The sequence below is a fragment of the Populus trichocarpa genome, chromosome 17 (genome assembly GCF_000002775.5).
Source record: "Populus trichocarpa isolate Nisqually-1 chromosome 17, P.trichocarpa_v4.1, whole genome shotgun sequence".
Classification (NCBI taxonomy): Eukaryota; Viridiplantae; Streptophyta; class Magnoliopsida; order Malpighiales; family Salicaceae; genus Populus; species Populus trichocarpa.
Window position 1 is genome coordinate 14,930,270 of NC_037301.2, and position 14,453 is coordinate 14,944,722.

Below are 14,453 nucleotides of genomic sequence, written 5' to 3' on the forward strand. Positions count from 1 at the left end.
TGGTCCAAAAAAAGCCCTTCAAATTGGCCTGTAATTGGTCTTCAAACTTTAAGCATCTTGCAATTGTGTCCCTGCAAACTCGGGCAAAAATTCTTCTCACGACAGGATTCCCTGCTTTCAAACTAGATATTCAAATGGAAATATCTGGAGCTTCTAATATCGAAATCTGGCGATTCAAAAACCTAAATTCATCTACACGTACAGGACTACAACTTTCATGAAGGATCCAAAGTGAGATAAAAATCATTTTGAAGAACAAAATTACAAACAAACTCAGGTTGGAACCCTTCTCACAATAGGATTCTCTGCTTTCACACTAGATATTCAAACGGGAATATCTTGAGCTTTTGATATCGAAATCAAGGGATTCAAAAGCCCAAATTCATCTAAGCGTTCAGGACTACAAATTTGATGAAGGATTTGAAGTGAGAAAAAATCGTTTTAAAGAACAGAATCTGTCAGCAATCTGGTTGGTCAAAAAAGGGTTTCCTGATCTAATTCAGAAACTGACAATGCCGAGCATCCTGATATGATTGAGAATATGAACTAAGAACAACGACCAACAAAATTGTGATGGAAGTAGAGTCTTTAGTGCAAAACTCGGGTCATAATGCTTCTCGTGTCAGAATTCTCTACTTTCATGTTAGATATTCAAATAGGAATATCTTGAGCTTCAGATATCAAAATCAAGTGAATCAAAAGTCAAAATTCATGTACGCGTCTAGGACTACAACTTTGATGAAGGATTCAAAGTGAGGAAAAATCATTTTAAAGAACAGAATCTGGCAGCAATCTGGTTGGTTAAAAAGGGTCTCTTGATCTAATTTAGAAACTAACAATGCCGAGCACCCCGATATGACTGAGAGTGTGACCTAAGAACAACGACCACCAAAATTATGATGGAAACAGGGTCTTTATTGCAAAACCCGGGTCAGAATCCTTCTCGCGGTAGAATTCTCTGCTTTCTCATTAGATATTCACATGAGAATATCTTGAGCTTCTGATATCGAAATCAGGATATTCAAAATCCTAAATTCATTTACACGTACAGGTCTACAACTTTCATGAAGGGTTCAAAGTGAGATAAATTCATTTTGAAGAACAGAACCTGGCCACAACCTGGTTGGTCAAAAGGATTTCTTGATCTGATAATCCCGAGCATCCCAATCTGACTGAGAGTCTGCCATAAGAATAGTGAGGCACAGGACCCAATAAAGGTGGAGGTCAATTTTTCAACATGTCATGAATGAAAAAAATATAGCTAGGATGGTCGGATATTGTACGAAACCAAGTCAGAATCAGAGCCTAAGTTGGAACAAAAAATTACGACAGCAGCAGTATCAGTTTTTTTTGTAGTGCATATTTTGAGGGATTTATCCAACCTTAAAGACCAAATAAAAAAGAAACAAATTTAGCATTATGAAGACTCCTAATCAGTCTAAGAAACCTGACGACTTTGGCAGCAAAGGGGGAGGATAAAGAGGGCAAAAAACAGCTCAAATAGGGTTCAAAAAACATTTCTTTCTTCTTTGCTTTTGTCAAATCCTCAACAATCATGAATTAATCTCCTATATTTGGTTCAAAAGAGGTATACACCATCTCCGTTACATGGGGTCCAAAAATGAGTAACAACAATAAGTATATTTGACTCAAAAAATCATCGTGATTTTAACAATATTGCTTGTTATGTAGATTTTCTTTTCTTTTTTATTCAGGAATATTCTATTAAATTTATTTCAAATCATTACAATTATTTAAAATATTATCTTTCAAATTTATATTAGTTTTTTGTTGAATAAACCATGCTTTTTATAAAATAATATATTTTTTGGGTAAAAGAAAATTATATGAATTACAAAAGCAAGTTTTGATGAAAAAAAAAAAAAGATTTTGGCTCTATAAATTTATTTGATGTCGAATCTATGTAGACAACATTTGCATATTTCTTTTTACATTAAAAAAAAAATAAACTTTTGATCGAGGTGTGGCAAACGTGTGTTAATGAACTAGTACTCTCTGGATGTCATCAAGTCACAACAAATTAAATAAGCCACCGCCAATTCTGACTCTGCAAGAATCCCCCCTCCCATCAAAACATTTCCACTCTATTTTCAATTTTGCTGCTTCAAAATTATTATGCATCCAGATGAACAAGAAAAACCAGCTTGTTTAAAAGAAATGTCAATAAAATGGTGTTAGTTTGATGATTAAGATCATTTTTGTTTATAAGATGAAAAAATATGTTTAAATATTTTAATTTTTTTTACTTCAATTTTTATATATATATATATATATATATATATATATATATATATATTTATATTTATTTTATTTTACGTGTTCAACAGTTATAAATGAATGTGTATATTTTATTTCATTTGATGGGGCTACTTGTCTCCAATGAGATTCTTTTAAAAGTTTTTAAACCCAGCCAAGGCTCGAGTTCTGGGTTTTGACCGGGTCACCTGAGTCAATTCTGATTTTTTTAAATCAAAACGACGTCGTTTTAATAAAAAAAAACAAAAGTCAACAAGTTGCAACTGGATTTTTGACCGGATCTTACCGGGTCAGCTGGGTCATCCTGAGTTTTGACTTCCTTTATTTTTTCTTAAACCTGATTCGGTTTCAACCCCGGGTCGGCCGGGTCCCGGATCGACCCACTAGGTCGGGCAGGGTTTTAAAACTATGCTTTTTAGTCAAATTCTAGAAAAACAAATTGAAGGCATGTCCTGCAATAGCGATGCTAATTGCCAATTAATTACAGGTATAACTGATAAATATAAGAATATTTTTTTTTGTAAAGTGGGATGAATATTATATTTTAAAATATTTTTTTATTTATAAATATATTAAAATAATGTTTTTTAAAAATTTATTTTTATATCAACAAATCAAAATAATTTATAAATATAAAAAATAATTAATTTTAAACAAAAATATTTTAAATTTTAAACAAATAATATTTTAACCACACTGAAAAACATCCATAAAATTCATGCCTAAAAACAATTTTTACCGCTCGAAATCTACGCCAATCCACACGTTTTTAAAGCTGGTGACATCCAATCCAATCGAATCCAAGTGGAAATCCAAAACGCACGAGTTAAAAACGAGACACCAGTAGTCAACAATCACCATCTCTGATTCTAAAACTAGCGGCAAAAACAAGAATTACGGATTCTAAAACCCAGATCAAATGCTAGTATATGTCTTACTTTCCTCTCAAGCTTTCTCCTCCTCATCTTGGCCTTGCCATTTGCCCGTAGCTTTCAAAACCACGACCAGAAGAACCAGCACTTCATTTTTACACTAACCCCACCTGTCAAAACCTATATAATCACACACACAACCCTTCAAAACCAACCAAACACTATCAACTCTTTCGTTACCCTCTTAAAGCTTCAAACCCTCATTTCATATTTTTGCATTACTTTAGTTTTATCGTGGAATTAATCTGCAAACCAACTTGGCTCAATGGCACACCCCAGCTCAGCTCTAGCTCCAGCTCCTGTTCCTGGCCATACCTTCAGTGGAACTTTGGGGCATCATTTAGCTCGGCGGCTAGTAGAGATCGGCGTGAATTATGTGTTCTCTGTTCCTGGAGACTTCAACTTGACACTTTTAGACCATTTGATAGATGAACCAGAGCTGAACTTGATCGGCTGCTGTAACGAGCTGAACGCTGGCTATGCTGCTGATGGGTATGCACGTGCCAAAGGTGTCGGGGCATGTGTGGTGACTTTTACTGTAGGTGGGCTTAGTGTGCTTAATGCGATTGCTGGTGCTTATAGTGAGAATTTGCCTATTATCTGTATTGTTGGTGGGCCCAATTCCAATGATTATGGAACGAGCAGGATTCTGCATCACACTATTGGGTTGCCTGATTTTACACAGGAGCTCAGGTGCTTTCAGACGGTCACTTGCGTTCAAGTAAGTTAATAATAAATCAATGCTATTTATGCAAAGTTATTTTCACGTGAAGCAATTCTGTTCGTCCATAATATTACTCATTGATTTGTGTTAGAAAAATGTATTTGAGGAAAATCATGGATCATTTTTATGTTTTAAGTTATTAAACCCGAACCGGCTCGGCGGGTCAACCCAAACCGCTCCGGGTAAGGCAAAAGACCGGGATAAGTAAAAACCCAGCGAAACCCGGTTGACCTTCTGGGTTGACCCATGATCTGGATGACCTAACAAAACTTGGTTGAGACTCGATTTTTTTTTTCAAATGTGTTTTCTCTCTTAGCTAGAGGCTTCTTTTTTTTTATATTTTTTAGTTGGTTATTAATCATTTTTAAAGTTTCCTATATAAATACTAGAAGAATATTTTATTTTTTAAATATGTGATTTGAAGCCCTTTAGTATATATATTTTATATTCACAAGAAAAAAATTATTTTTTCAATATGGAATAAAAAACTTTTTTGGTTTAAATACTTCAACTTAAAAAAATAACATACTAAAATAGTATTTTTTTCAATGTGAAATACAAAACCTTTTGAAATAATCTTTTAAACTTTATTATTTATAACATGTATAGCCTATATTCACATTAATTATTTCTTAATTTTTTTCATATCAAATTTTAAAATTTTAAATACTTTTTTTTAAATTTTTCCGAGTTAACCCATGTAACCCAGGATCTATCTACTTAGCCGGGTCAACTCCGGATCGAGTCTGATAACTATGGTTTCATGTAATGATTTTGATGCACAAGGAACTTCAGTATATGTTGTGTGTGTTATGTCATAATGGGGTAATGATGGTGGTAACGTGTGACAGGCAGTGGTGAACAACTTGGACGATGCACATGAGCAGATTGACACGGCAATTTCTACTGCTCTGAAGGAAAGTAAACCAGCTTATATTAGTATAAGCTGTAATTTGTCCGGAATCCCTCATCCAACTTTCTCTAGGGAACCTGTGCCATTCTTTCTGGCACCTAAGTAAGTCTTTTCTCTCATTTTTCTAGTCTCCTTGTTTAGAATAGGGAGTATATAATTTGTTTGTTTTTCATGACCATTATGCAATTTGATTAGTTTAATTGAAAGGGGAGCTCAATCATAGGTTTAATATTTATGACTTTTTGATACTTTGTCAATTTGTAAGTAAGATAATGATACATTAAAAGCAATGTGAATAATGGTGATTGGAATGAACTAATATATAGATAGCTCTGACGATCATGAGCAGATAGAAGAAATTGTCCATAAAATGCTTGCAGAAAAAAGTAAACAAAGTTTTTTTTTTTTCCTCTTAGAAAAAAAAGGAAAGGAATAAGGTTGTACAAGAACATGAACAACACCCTGGGCTGCTATAATATGCTGACATACGAAAGTGAAATGAAGTTAACAAATGGATTTTGTTTAGGGGTAGAATTGAAGCAGAGTTAAGCAGATACAATGTGTTTTAGAGGAGAAGTTTTTGGTTAGTTGTTAATTATAGCGTTAAATATGATCGGTGAAGTTCGTTTCTCTCGAAGTGGAAAAATAGGAAAAGGGAAAAAAGAAAGAAAGAACTGACACATTATTAGATTTTGTATGTTGTAGTAATTAGGCTTGGTGGCCAGTTTTGTTGATAGAAAAGGACAAATTATAGCTCAAGAGATTGTGTTTAGACTTGTTTAAAAATCGTTACTTGTATGAAATACTTGTTATAGAGATATTGAAGCAGCTATACTTTGCTTTTCATGCAGGGTTAGCAACTATTTAGGATTAGAAGCAGCTGTTGAAGCAACTGCCGAATTTCTGAATAAAGCTGTGAAGCCTGTCATTATTGGCGGACCCAAGCTTAGAGTAGCAAAGGGGCAGAAGGCCTTTATAGAATTAGCAGATGCCAGTGGATATCCCTTAGCTGTCATGCCTTCTGGGAAAGGGCTAGTGCCAGAGCACCACCCTCACTTCATAGGGACATATTGGGGTGCTGCCAGCACCTGCTTCTGTGCGGAGATAGTAGAGTCTGCTGATGCCTATGTTTTTGTTGGTCCCATCTTCAATGATTTTAGCTCTGTTGGATATTCTTTGCTGATCAAGAAGGAGAAATCAATCATAGTGCAGCCTAATCGTGTGACTATTGGCAATGGCCCTTCGCTTGGATGGGTTTTTATGGCTGACTTCTTAGGTGCTTTGGCCAAAAAACTGAAGAAAAACAGCACAGCTTTGGAAAATTACAGACGCATCTTTTTCCCTCCTGGCATGCCTTTGATGCGTGAGAAAGATGAGCCTCTTAGGGTCAATGTACTGTTCAAGCACATTCAGGTAAGGCTAAAAAAGAATGATGTGATGCAATATTTCTAACTGGATTATGTCAGAGGCCTAAACAATTCCTTTGTTTATTAACAGATATGCTTCTTGTGAATATTAAAAGTCTAAATGTGTATCTTGCATGTTTGTCCTGGCTTCTTTCCTTTATGTCCCTTTTCATTTCAGGAGGGGGGAAAAATTACTTGTATAGGTCATTTGCGCATCCACTGTCATTTCTCCATCAATGTAATCGAATGGCGTTAGTCACCATGATAACATGGATTGCTAGGTCTCTTAAATGAGTTTTGATTGAAGATTCTGAACAGTAAATACTTAGGATCGGCATTCTTGTTTATTCCTACTTAATTATTGTAACAAAATTGAACATTCAACAGAGCATGTTAGGGGGGGATTCTGCTGTAATTGCTGAAACCGGAGACTCATGGTTTAATTGTCAGAAACTCTGCCTCCCTGAGAACTGTGGGTAAGTTGGAGTCTTTAATAAGAGCAATTTAAGCTCCTATATGATTTAAGTTTAAACAGGTTGGTAACTGTTCATTAACAATTTTGTGCAGGTATGAATTTCAGATGCAGTATGGATCAATTGGCTGGTCAGTTGGTGCATCTCTTGGTTATGCTCAGGCAGCTAGAGATAAGCGTGTGATTGCCTGTATAGGTGATGGGAGTTTCCAGGTGAGTGATGCCATTTGAATTACACTTCAGTATCTCATCTGCAATGATTGGAAACTCTTCACCATCATGTGGCGTTAAGGATATACGTACAAAAGGGAAGAAAAAGAAAAAAATTCTACTCTGTTTGAGTGCCAAAACTTCTGTCTCTTGTAAACCAGTATTCAATTATGGGTATAGAAGACGTTGTCACTGCGGTTATAAAGATAGCGTCAGGGAAATTGAAATAGGTTACAGTTTGTTATTTATTGCTACAACCCATAGCAATACCTAAAGAAAATGTTTCAAATCCTGATCGTGGTCTAGTCATGTTTATAACTTCTCTATGCTAATTTGCTGGTTCATTTTGATGAATGCAAAATTTGTAAGTTGTACCATATGGTTAACAGTTTTCTCCTTACTCAGGTAACAGCTCAGGATATTTCAACTATGATCCGATGTGGGCAAAGGACTATCATATTCCTCATCAACAATGGAGGTTATACGATTGAAGCACAGATTCATGATGGTCCTTACAATGTGATCAAGAACTGGGACTACACTGGCCTTGTTAATGCCATCCACAATGGTGAAGGCAAATGCTGGACAGCAAAGGTTAGCATAAATAGATTTGAGATATTCGTTTTTCCCCTCAAATCATTTTTACTTCTGCTCCAAATTCAGACTGTTCCCCTTCACTTATTTTTAATGTGCTTTTAGCAAAATTTTCCCTTCGGCTGTTCCCATAGTCCCATCGTTTCTCAACTGCAGCATTGAGTAATTTCTATCGACTCCTTGAGTTATAGCTCTATAACCACAAGAAAGAACAAGTGATCCTATACCATAAACTTCTTTGAATTGCAAACCTCATAGAACAGGGTGGCAATATATACATTCAACAAACTAAAAGACAAATTTATGAAGCGAATTCGCAAGTAATGACTGAGATTGATTTCTTCAAGATAAGCTGATGGATTATGCTGTGAAATACAGGTGCGCACGGAGGATGAATTGACAGCAGCAATAGCGACAGCAACAGGAGAACAAAAAGATTCTCTCTGTTTCATTGAGATTTTCGTGCACAAGGATGACACTAGCAAAGAGCTGCTGGAGTGGGCACCTCGAGTTTCAGCCGCAACCGGCAGACCTCCAAACCCCCAGTAATCGAGCTAATGCTATAGCATTTCTGCGAGCCTAGACATCACTTTCTACATTATAACTAGAAATAAGAGGAAAGATGGGATTCCTTTCTTTGTGTGAAATTGTTACTAGTCCTGTCACTGCTTTCAGCTTCCAATTCTAACCCATCCATAATGAAGTTTAAACTCTATAGCACTCTATCAATTATAGAAAGGAGTTGGATATGTGATGTGAAATAATTTAGTTGTCTTGTCGATGAGGTTGTTTATATATGTATGGCAAAGTGCAATATAGAGTTGAACTCAGTTTATGATTAACTTCTGCAATTCAGTTTTTATGTTCTGGTCTATTTACAGAGCTCATAGAACCTCTCCAGATTCTGTTCCATCAATTAATTACTAACTCATCTTTCTCAAGACCATAAGTTCCGATACAGCCCCCTCAACATTGGAGATAGATACACAAGGATTATATGCTGATGTACTCAGCTCCCTGATGTTTTGAGAGCTCCAAGTGACACTTTTTAGGTACGTTGACATAAAAATTCGGTAGCTCAATTGCTTATCATAACTTCGTTGTTAGAAATAAGAACATGCATGCCTTGTAGCAAGAAAATAAGAGATGAGACAGAAGCGTGCATCCTTCGGCATAGGATCTCTCTCCTCCACCCCTTTTCTGCCTTCTTTGTGCCTCGTAATGCTAAGAACATTATTAGTTTGGTTCTATATAGAAAGGTTTTGATTTTTCTAGAGCCATTGGGAGGAAATACAAATGAATTAATGAGGTGGATACAACTGCATTTTACAAAGAAGATTATAATATTTGGTGATGAAACAGTGTTGCCGTTTATGGGGAGGAGGTTATTGTAGTGCCAATTCATCCCACGATGGTGCTCCATCCTGTAGTGATTGTATTTTTCACTTTGGATTTAATGGACTTTCAGACAATTCGTGTGCAGCTTGTTAAGACCTTGGACCATGATGCTTGGTATTTGAATTGAGTTCGCCACCCTATTCCGCTATTCTTTTTAGTTTCTTGGCCATTTTCTTATTACCCATCCGGAAGCAGACTCCAAAGATTTGGTAACTTGTTTTTATTTAAACAAAATTTGGAAAATTGGTTGCACCCGTGGAGATAATATCAAAAGCTGGCACGAACTTTATTCGCGGGCGTGAGGGGAAATGCTTGCATTAGCTGACGTGCTCAAGCTCATGCTCTAAAGCATACAGAGTGGCAGCGACCTCTCCAACCAAAACCACAAAATTAAAAACTTTTGCTTTTAGAGATTCCTCACTGTGAACTAGTCTTCTCTTCTACCACTCTCTTCCTGTTCCATTCCTTCTCTTTTTGCAAAATGAAGGCTGCAGTGTTAAGATCTTCTCGGGCAGCGTTAAGGCCATGCACATCCAGGCACCTTGTTGGCCGATCATACTCATCAACAGAGTCTAGGCCAGAACGCAAAGTGGCAATACTTGGTGCAGCAGGTGGCATAGGGCAGCCGTTGGCTTTGCTTTTGAAGTTAAACCCACTAATCTCATCTCTCTCCCTCTATGACATAGCCAACACTCCTGGAGTTGCTGCTGATGTTAGCCACATCAATTCTCGTGCTCAGGTCCATAACTCTTGCTAGCTATTTGCTTATGTATCATCGAGTTTAATGGCCAAATTCAACTAATGGGCCTGTTTCAAGTCTTCATGTTGCACAACGAGGGAAAACAAATGCAAAGTATTAGATTCAAGGTTTCCTTCCATTTTTATTTGTCATTTCTTTTGTTTCTTTGGAAATTAAAAAATCCTATGTTGCTTCGACCCTTCATTTTGCCTTACAGTAGCCGGGTCCCACACTAGACACTTGAACATAGGAATGGAAAACAATCAAATTACATGGAAAAATGAAAGAGGTTCTTAAGAGAATAGCCGAGTCCAACATAAGTATGCATGTCGGACACGCACCTATGTCGGATATGTATCCCGAGTCCGAGCAACATAGAAAACATCTGTGAAGTGAATCAACTCAGTTACATTGCTCAATGGTTTATTTTCTTTTGCCTTCCTTTCATTTTTGCTTTTGGCTTGCGGGGTGGCTTGTTGTTGTTTTGTCAGGTTGCGGGGTATGCTGGGGAAGAACAGCTAGTGGAAGCATTGGACGGATCAGATGTTGTGATTATTCCAGCAGGAGTTCCAAGAAAACCCGGAATGACTCGTGATGATCTCTTCAAAATCAATGCAGGAATTGTCAAATCTTTATGCACAGCCATCGCAAAATACTGCCCTAATGTGAGCTCTTTTTCTGGGATATACTTGTTCAAGAAATGAGAATTCGTTCTCTTATTTCCTCTGCCTTGATGGATATGTTGATTGTTGATAATTTCGATTTCATTGATGGGATTAGGCTCTGGTTAATATGATAAGCAATCCAGTGAATTCTACTGTCCCGATAGCTGCTGAAGTTTTCAAGAACGCAGGGACATTTGACGAGAGGAAGCTGTTTGGTGTGACAACGCTTGATGTAGTCAGAGCTAAAACTTTCTATGCTGGGAAGGTTAAAGTTCCCGTGGCTGGTATATCTATTTTCTTGCTTTAGGTTGCTTTCATGTTTCTGTACACCTTCTAAGGAAATGTATGCCTGAGTTTTCTATTGCGTCTTCCTGTTGCAGAGGTTAATGTGCCAGTAGTTGGCGGGCATGCTGGCATAACCATCCTCCCTATTTTCTGTCACGACCCGAATCCCGGGTCCATGACCGGCAATGCAAGAGCGGTGTCGAAAGGACACCCCACCTACGCTAAGCCTCAAAACAAACATATCAAAAGAACAATTTATTCAAAAATACACAGCATTTCATAATCTTCAGAAATATTATATTATTCAAAAGTGATGAAACCAAAAGATAGTTTAAAACTCCTCATCAGTAATTAAAACAAAAACAATAATCCATAATACTTATTATATTGTCAAAATCCAAACTTAATTAAAACAAGGTAATAGTGGAGCATCTAAGACATCAAATCAAAACTAAAAGGAAAGCCTCGCAAAACAAGCAAGGCATACCGACCAAAATTGAAGAAGCAGGAACACTCTACAAAGTCCAACTGCTATCAGAAACTAAGAACCTGAAATAATATTAAGAATGAAGGGTGAGTTCAACCAACTCAGTGAGGGAATAATATTTAATATACATTTTAGATATTTATAATATTAATAGTTTGCAAGATGATTTATCTTGATATACATATACATATACATACTAAACATATTATCATAACGTAGTGGAATACATGTCAGAGATCAGATGACACCCGAAGGTGACCAGATGACACCCGAAGGTGACCACTGTGGGATGATCAGTCGCCACAGGCTGATGCCTCTCTCACCAGCTAGGCATACAGAATACTATGTGCACATAGGCTAACTACTCTCCGTTAGCATGGAGTTACTGACAAGTCCCATATCAAGGCATAATAGATATTACAGAATCATCAAAGAAACGTATATCATATCAAATAGAATTTAGTTTGACAGATTGCGAGTGCAAATTCAAGAATAAATGAGTACTCGGAAAATAAAGCAACATATATAAGTATTCAAGAAATTAACTAGTACTCATTGTATAATCAACATACATATTTATTTATAATATATGCATATTAAAGATTATCCCACTCACCCGAAAGAATATAGATTAAAAGGAATATCAGATGAAAGACCCGAAAAACCTATTAAGGATCGTTAGGAGAACCTACAATAAATATATGAAATATACTCAAAAGCAACTCAAAGCAACACAAATAAAAGATTCCAATGCATAAAAGAAAACTAGGTTTAGTCTCCTAGGTTTAGGGACTAAAACGACAATTATCCAAAACAGGGACCAAAACGTAATTTTACCAAAACTGGACCAAACTGTAAATACATAACCATACTGAAATTTCACCCATAAACCATCCTTAATTCTGTCTAGAACAAACCAGGGACCGAACTGTAATTTTTATAAAGTTTAGGGACTAAAATGTAAATTCCCAAAATTTAGGGACCAAACTGAAAATATTCCAAATCCATTATCAAAATGAGATTCATCATCCTTAACCTCATAATAACACTGTCCAGAATCTCAAAATACATTTAGGGGTCAAATTGTAATTTTTTCAAAGTTTAGGGACTAAACTGAAACTTTCACAAATCAAGGACCAAAATAAAATTTGGTCATCTTCAACCTCAAGACCATTCTGTCCAGATTTTACAGCAAGGTAAAAATGAATTTCTTAACCCATAAAAATTAATTTAAACAAATCAACTCACAAATCTTTATTTTTAACAACATACTAATTAATCACCTAACATTAAACCCTTAATAATCATAAATCAATCTTAACAACATAAACTTCTAATCCTTATAAACCCTAATCTCTCTCTCTCTCTCTCTCTCTCTCTCTAATCTTTCCATAAACAAATCATAATTAAAAGTAACATGAGAGAGAATCACTTACTTGCTACTTCCACTTTTCTTAAACCCAAACACTACAACATTATACAGTTTTGCCGACGGACTAATTCCGTCGGTGACATCAATGCACTCCGTCGGTAAAAATAATACCGACGGAGTAACCGACGGATCACGTTCGTCGGTATAACAGTCGTCGGTAAATCCCATTTCCGTCGCTAATTATGTCGCAAATAAAAAAAAACACCCACCGACGGAAACACCGACGGATACGCGCGCGCCAAAAAAAGTTTCCCGCGGGAACATTACCGACGGACTATAGCCATCGGTAATGTCAAGGATAATTACCGACGGCATTACCGACGGAAAACCCGTCGGTAATGATGGCATGGCTTGTAATTTTTGTTGCAACTCTCTGTGAATTACCGACGGATACTATCCGTCGGTAATGCCATCGGTATAAAATCACCGACGGATAGTATCCGTCGGCAATCCGTCGGTGAATGTGGCAAAATCACGTAATTTTTTTGCAACTCTCTGTTAAATGCCGATATATCCGTCGGAACGTATTTAAAATATTAAAAAAAATAATTGATTAATTGTAAAAAAACCTTGATAAACAAATAAAAATGCATTAAACATTAAAAATGTAAAAGTAATAATATTCATTACAAATTTTAATGTGTTTAAAAAACAAAATTAAACTAGAATAGCGGCGGAGCTGGAGGAGGAGGCGGAGGAGGAGGAGGAGGCTGGTTGTTCCCGGGACCATACGGCCAAAAAGATGCTGCACAAGTATCGTCACCCATCTTTGATCTCATCTCCATGACTATTTGACGGAGCTCATCATAATTCGTCGAGAGTTGTTGATATTGTTGTTTCAACGCAATGAACTCCTCAGACTGGGTGTTCGATACTGATGGAGAGCTTCCAACAGTTGAGACACTACGAGTCGAACGCAAGTTGTCAGCCGTAGTGTTGGAGAGCCCGTAGACCCTGTTTTTATCGGGTCCACCAGACGATCCCGCCTCCATCCACAAATCTGGATCGAAATCTGGATGGGTCGACGGATTGTCCCCATATCTCTCCCTCAACCGGCTATTATAGGTCTCCTGAAAATTTCATCGGTAAAAAAATCATCAAATGCAATTCATTCAAGATGCAATTCAAGAAAATAATAACTTACAAAATAAAATGAATGAACAAACATACCACGAAGTGCTGAGCACGGTTGTCCACGAACTGCTGCACCCCCTTTTGGCGGTCTTGACTCCGCACATGCGTCTCTAGAAACAGCTCCATTGGACTCGGTTCACGTCCAAGAGACGCAGCCTGTAATATAAAAAATAGGTTGAAAGTTAAATATATTATAAGGAACGACAAATTAATTAACGATATATTTCAATAAAATTACTCTTACCATCCGCTTTGCATGTGCGCTGAATGGGACGGATCCGCCAGTGTGCATCGTCACCGAACCATGAATTTGCCGGTTCCGGTTGTCGGCGCCAGAATGTGAGCGCCGTGAGAACCGCTCTGAGGTCACGTGCTCAATATATGCCGTCCATATTTCCCCCGAGATGAATGGCGGTTTGAATTCCTGCCAAACCGCCACCTCATTCCATCCTTCAAGACCGTTATCCCTCGCATGTCTTTTTGATTTTTTTTGGGTGTCATACCAAAAATCACGCAACCTACTTCCATAGTAACAAATTAGAATTTAAAACATAAAATTATAAAACAAAAATAAATATTATTTTCGATGTTACCTAGTTGCCGCGTGATTCTCCCATACCCTCCTCACAACATTGTTGTCCGCCCTATCCCACTCAAATTTGTTCTGTGTATATAAATAATTCATATAAAATAAAAATAGTACAAGATATAAAATTATAAAAATCATTTATTAAAAATAAGCTGTAAATTAAAAATTAACACCGACCTGAAATCGCTTAAACCAT

At 36.8% G+C, this 14,453-nt stretch overlaps 3 protein-coding genes across 3 annotated transcripts; 2 read left to right on the plus strand and 1 right to left on the minus strand.

Annotated features, from left to right (window-relative positions):
* The first annotated feature begins 3,166 nt into the window (after window positions 1–3,166).
* LOC18106430 (pyruvate decarboxylase 1) lies at window positions 3,167–8,370 on the plus strand. Its single transcript, XM_006372290.3, has 7 exons — window positions 3,167–3,930; window positions 4,785–4,948; window positions 5,698–6,259; window positions 6,640–6,728; window positions 6,820–6,937; window positions 7,340–7,528; window positions 7,907–8,370. Exons 1-7 carry the CDS (start codon window positions 3,475–3,477, stop codon window positions 8,075–8,077), a joined length of 1,749 nt encoding a protein of 582 aa, XP_006372352.1. The 5' UTR covers window positions 3,167–3,474; the 3' UTR covers window positions 8,078–8,370.
* Window positions 8,371–8,858: 488 nt separating this feature from the next.
* On the plus strand, window positions 8,859–12,036 carry LOC7484617 (malate dehydrogenase, mitochondrial). Its single transcript, XM_052448347.1, has 5 exons — window positions 8,859–9,665; window positions 10,157–10,330; window positions 10,446–10,614; window positions 10,711–10,811; window positions 12,013–12,036. The coding sequence occupies exons 1-5, from the start codon at window positions 9,408–9,410 to the stop codon at window positions 12,034–12,036; spliced, it is 726 nt and encodes a 241-aa protein (XP_052304307.1). The 5' UTR covers window positions 8,859–9,407.
* A 1,160-nt stretch (window positions 12,037–13,196) lies between these two features.
* Window positions 13,197–14,327, minus strand: LOC127904467 (uncharacterized). The gene is made up of 3 exons (XM_052448310.1): window positions 13,913–14,327; window positions 13,705–13,824; window positions 13,197–13,604 (listed from the first exon to the last, which is right to left on the minus strand). The coding sequence occupies exons 1-3, from the start codon at window positions 13,958–13,960 to the stop codon at window positions 13,197–13,199; spliced, it is 576 nt and encodes a 191-aa protein (XP_052304270.1). The 5' UTR covers window positions 13,961–14,327.
* Window positions 14,328–14,453: the final 126 nt, after the last annotated feature.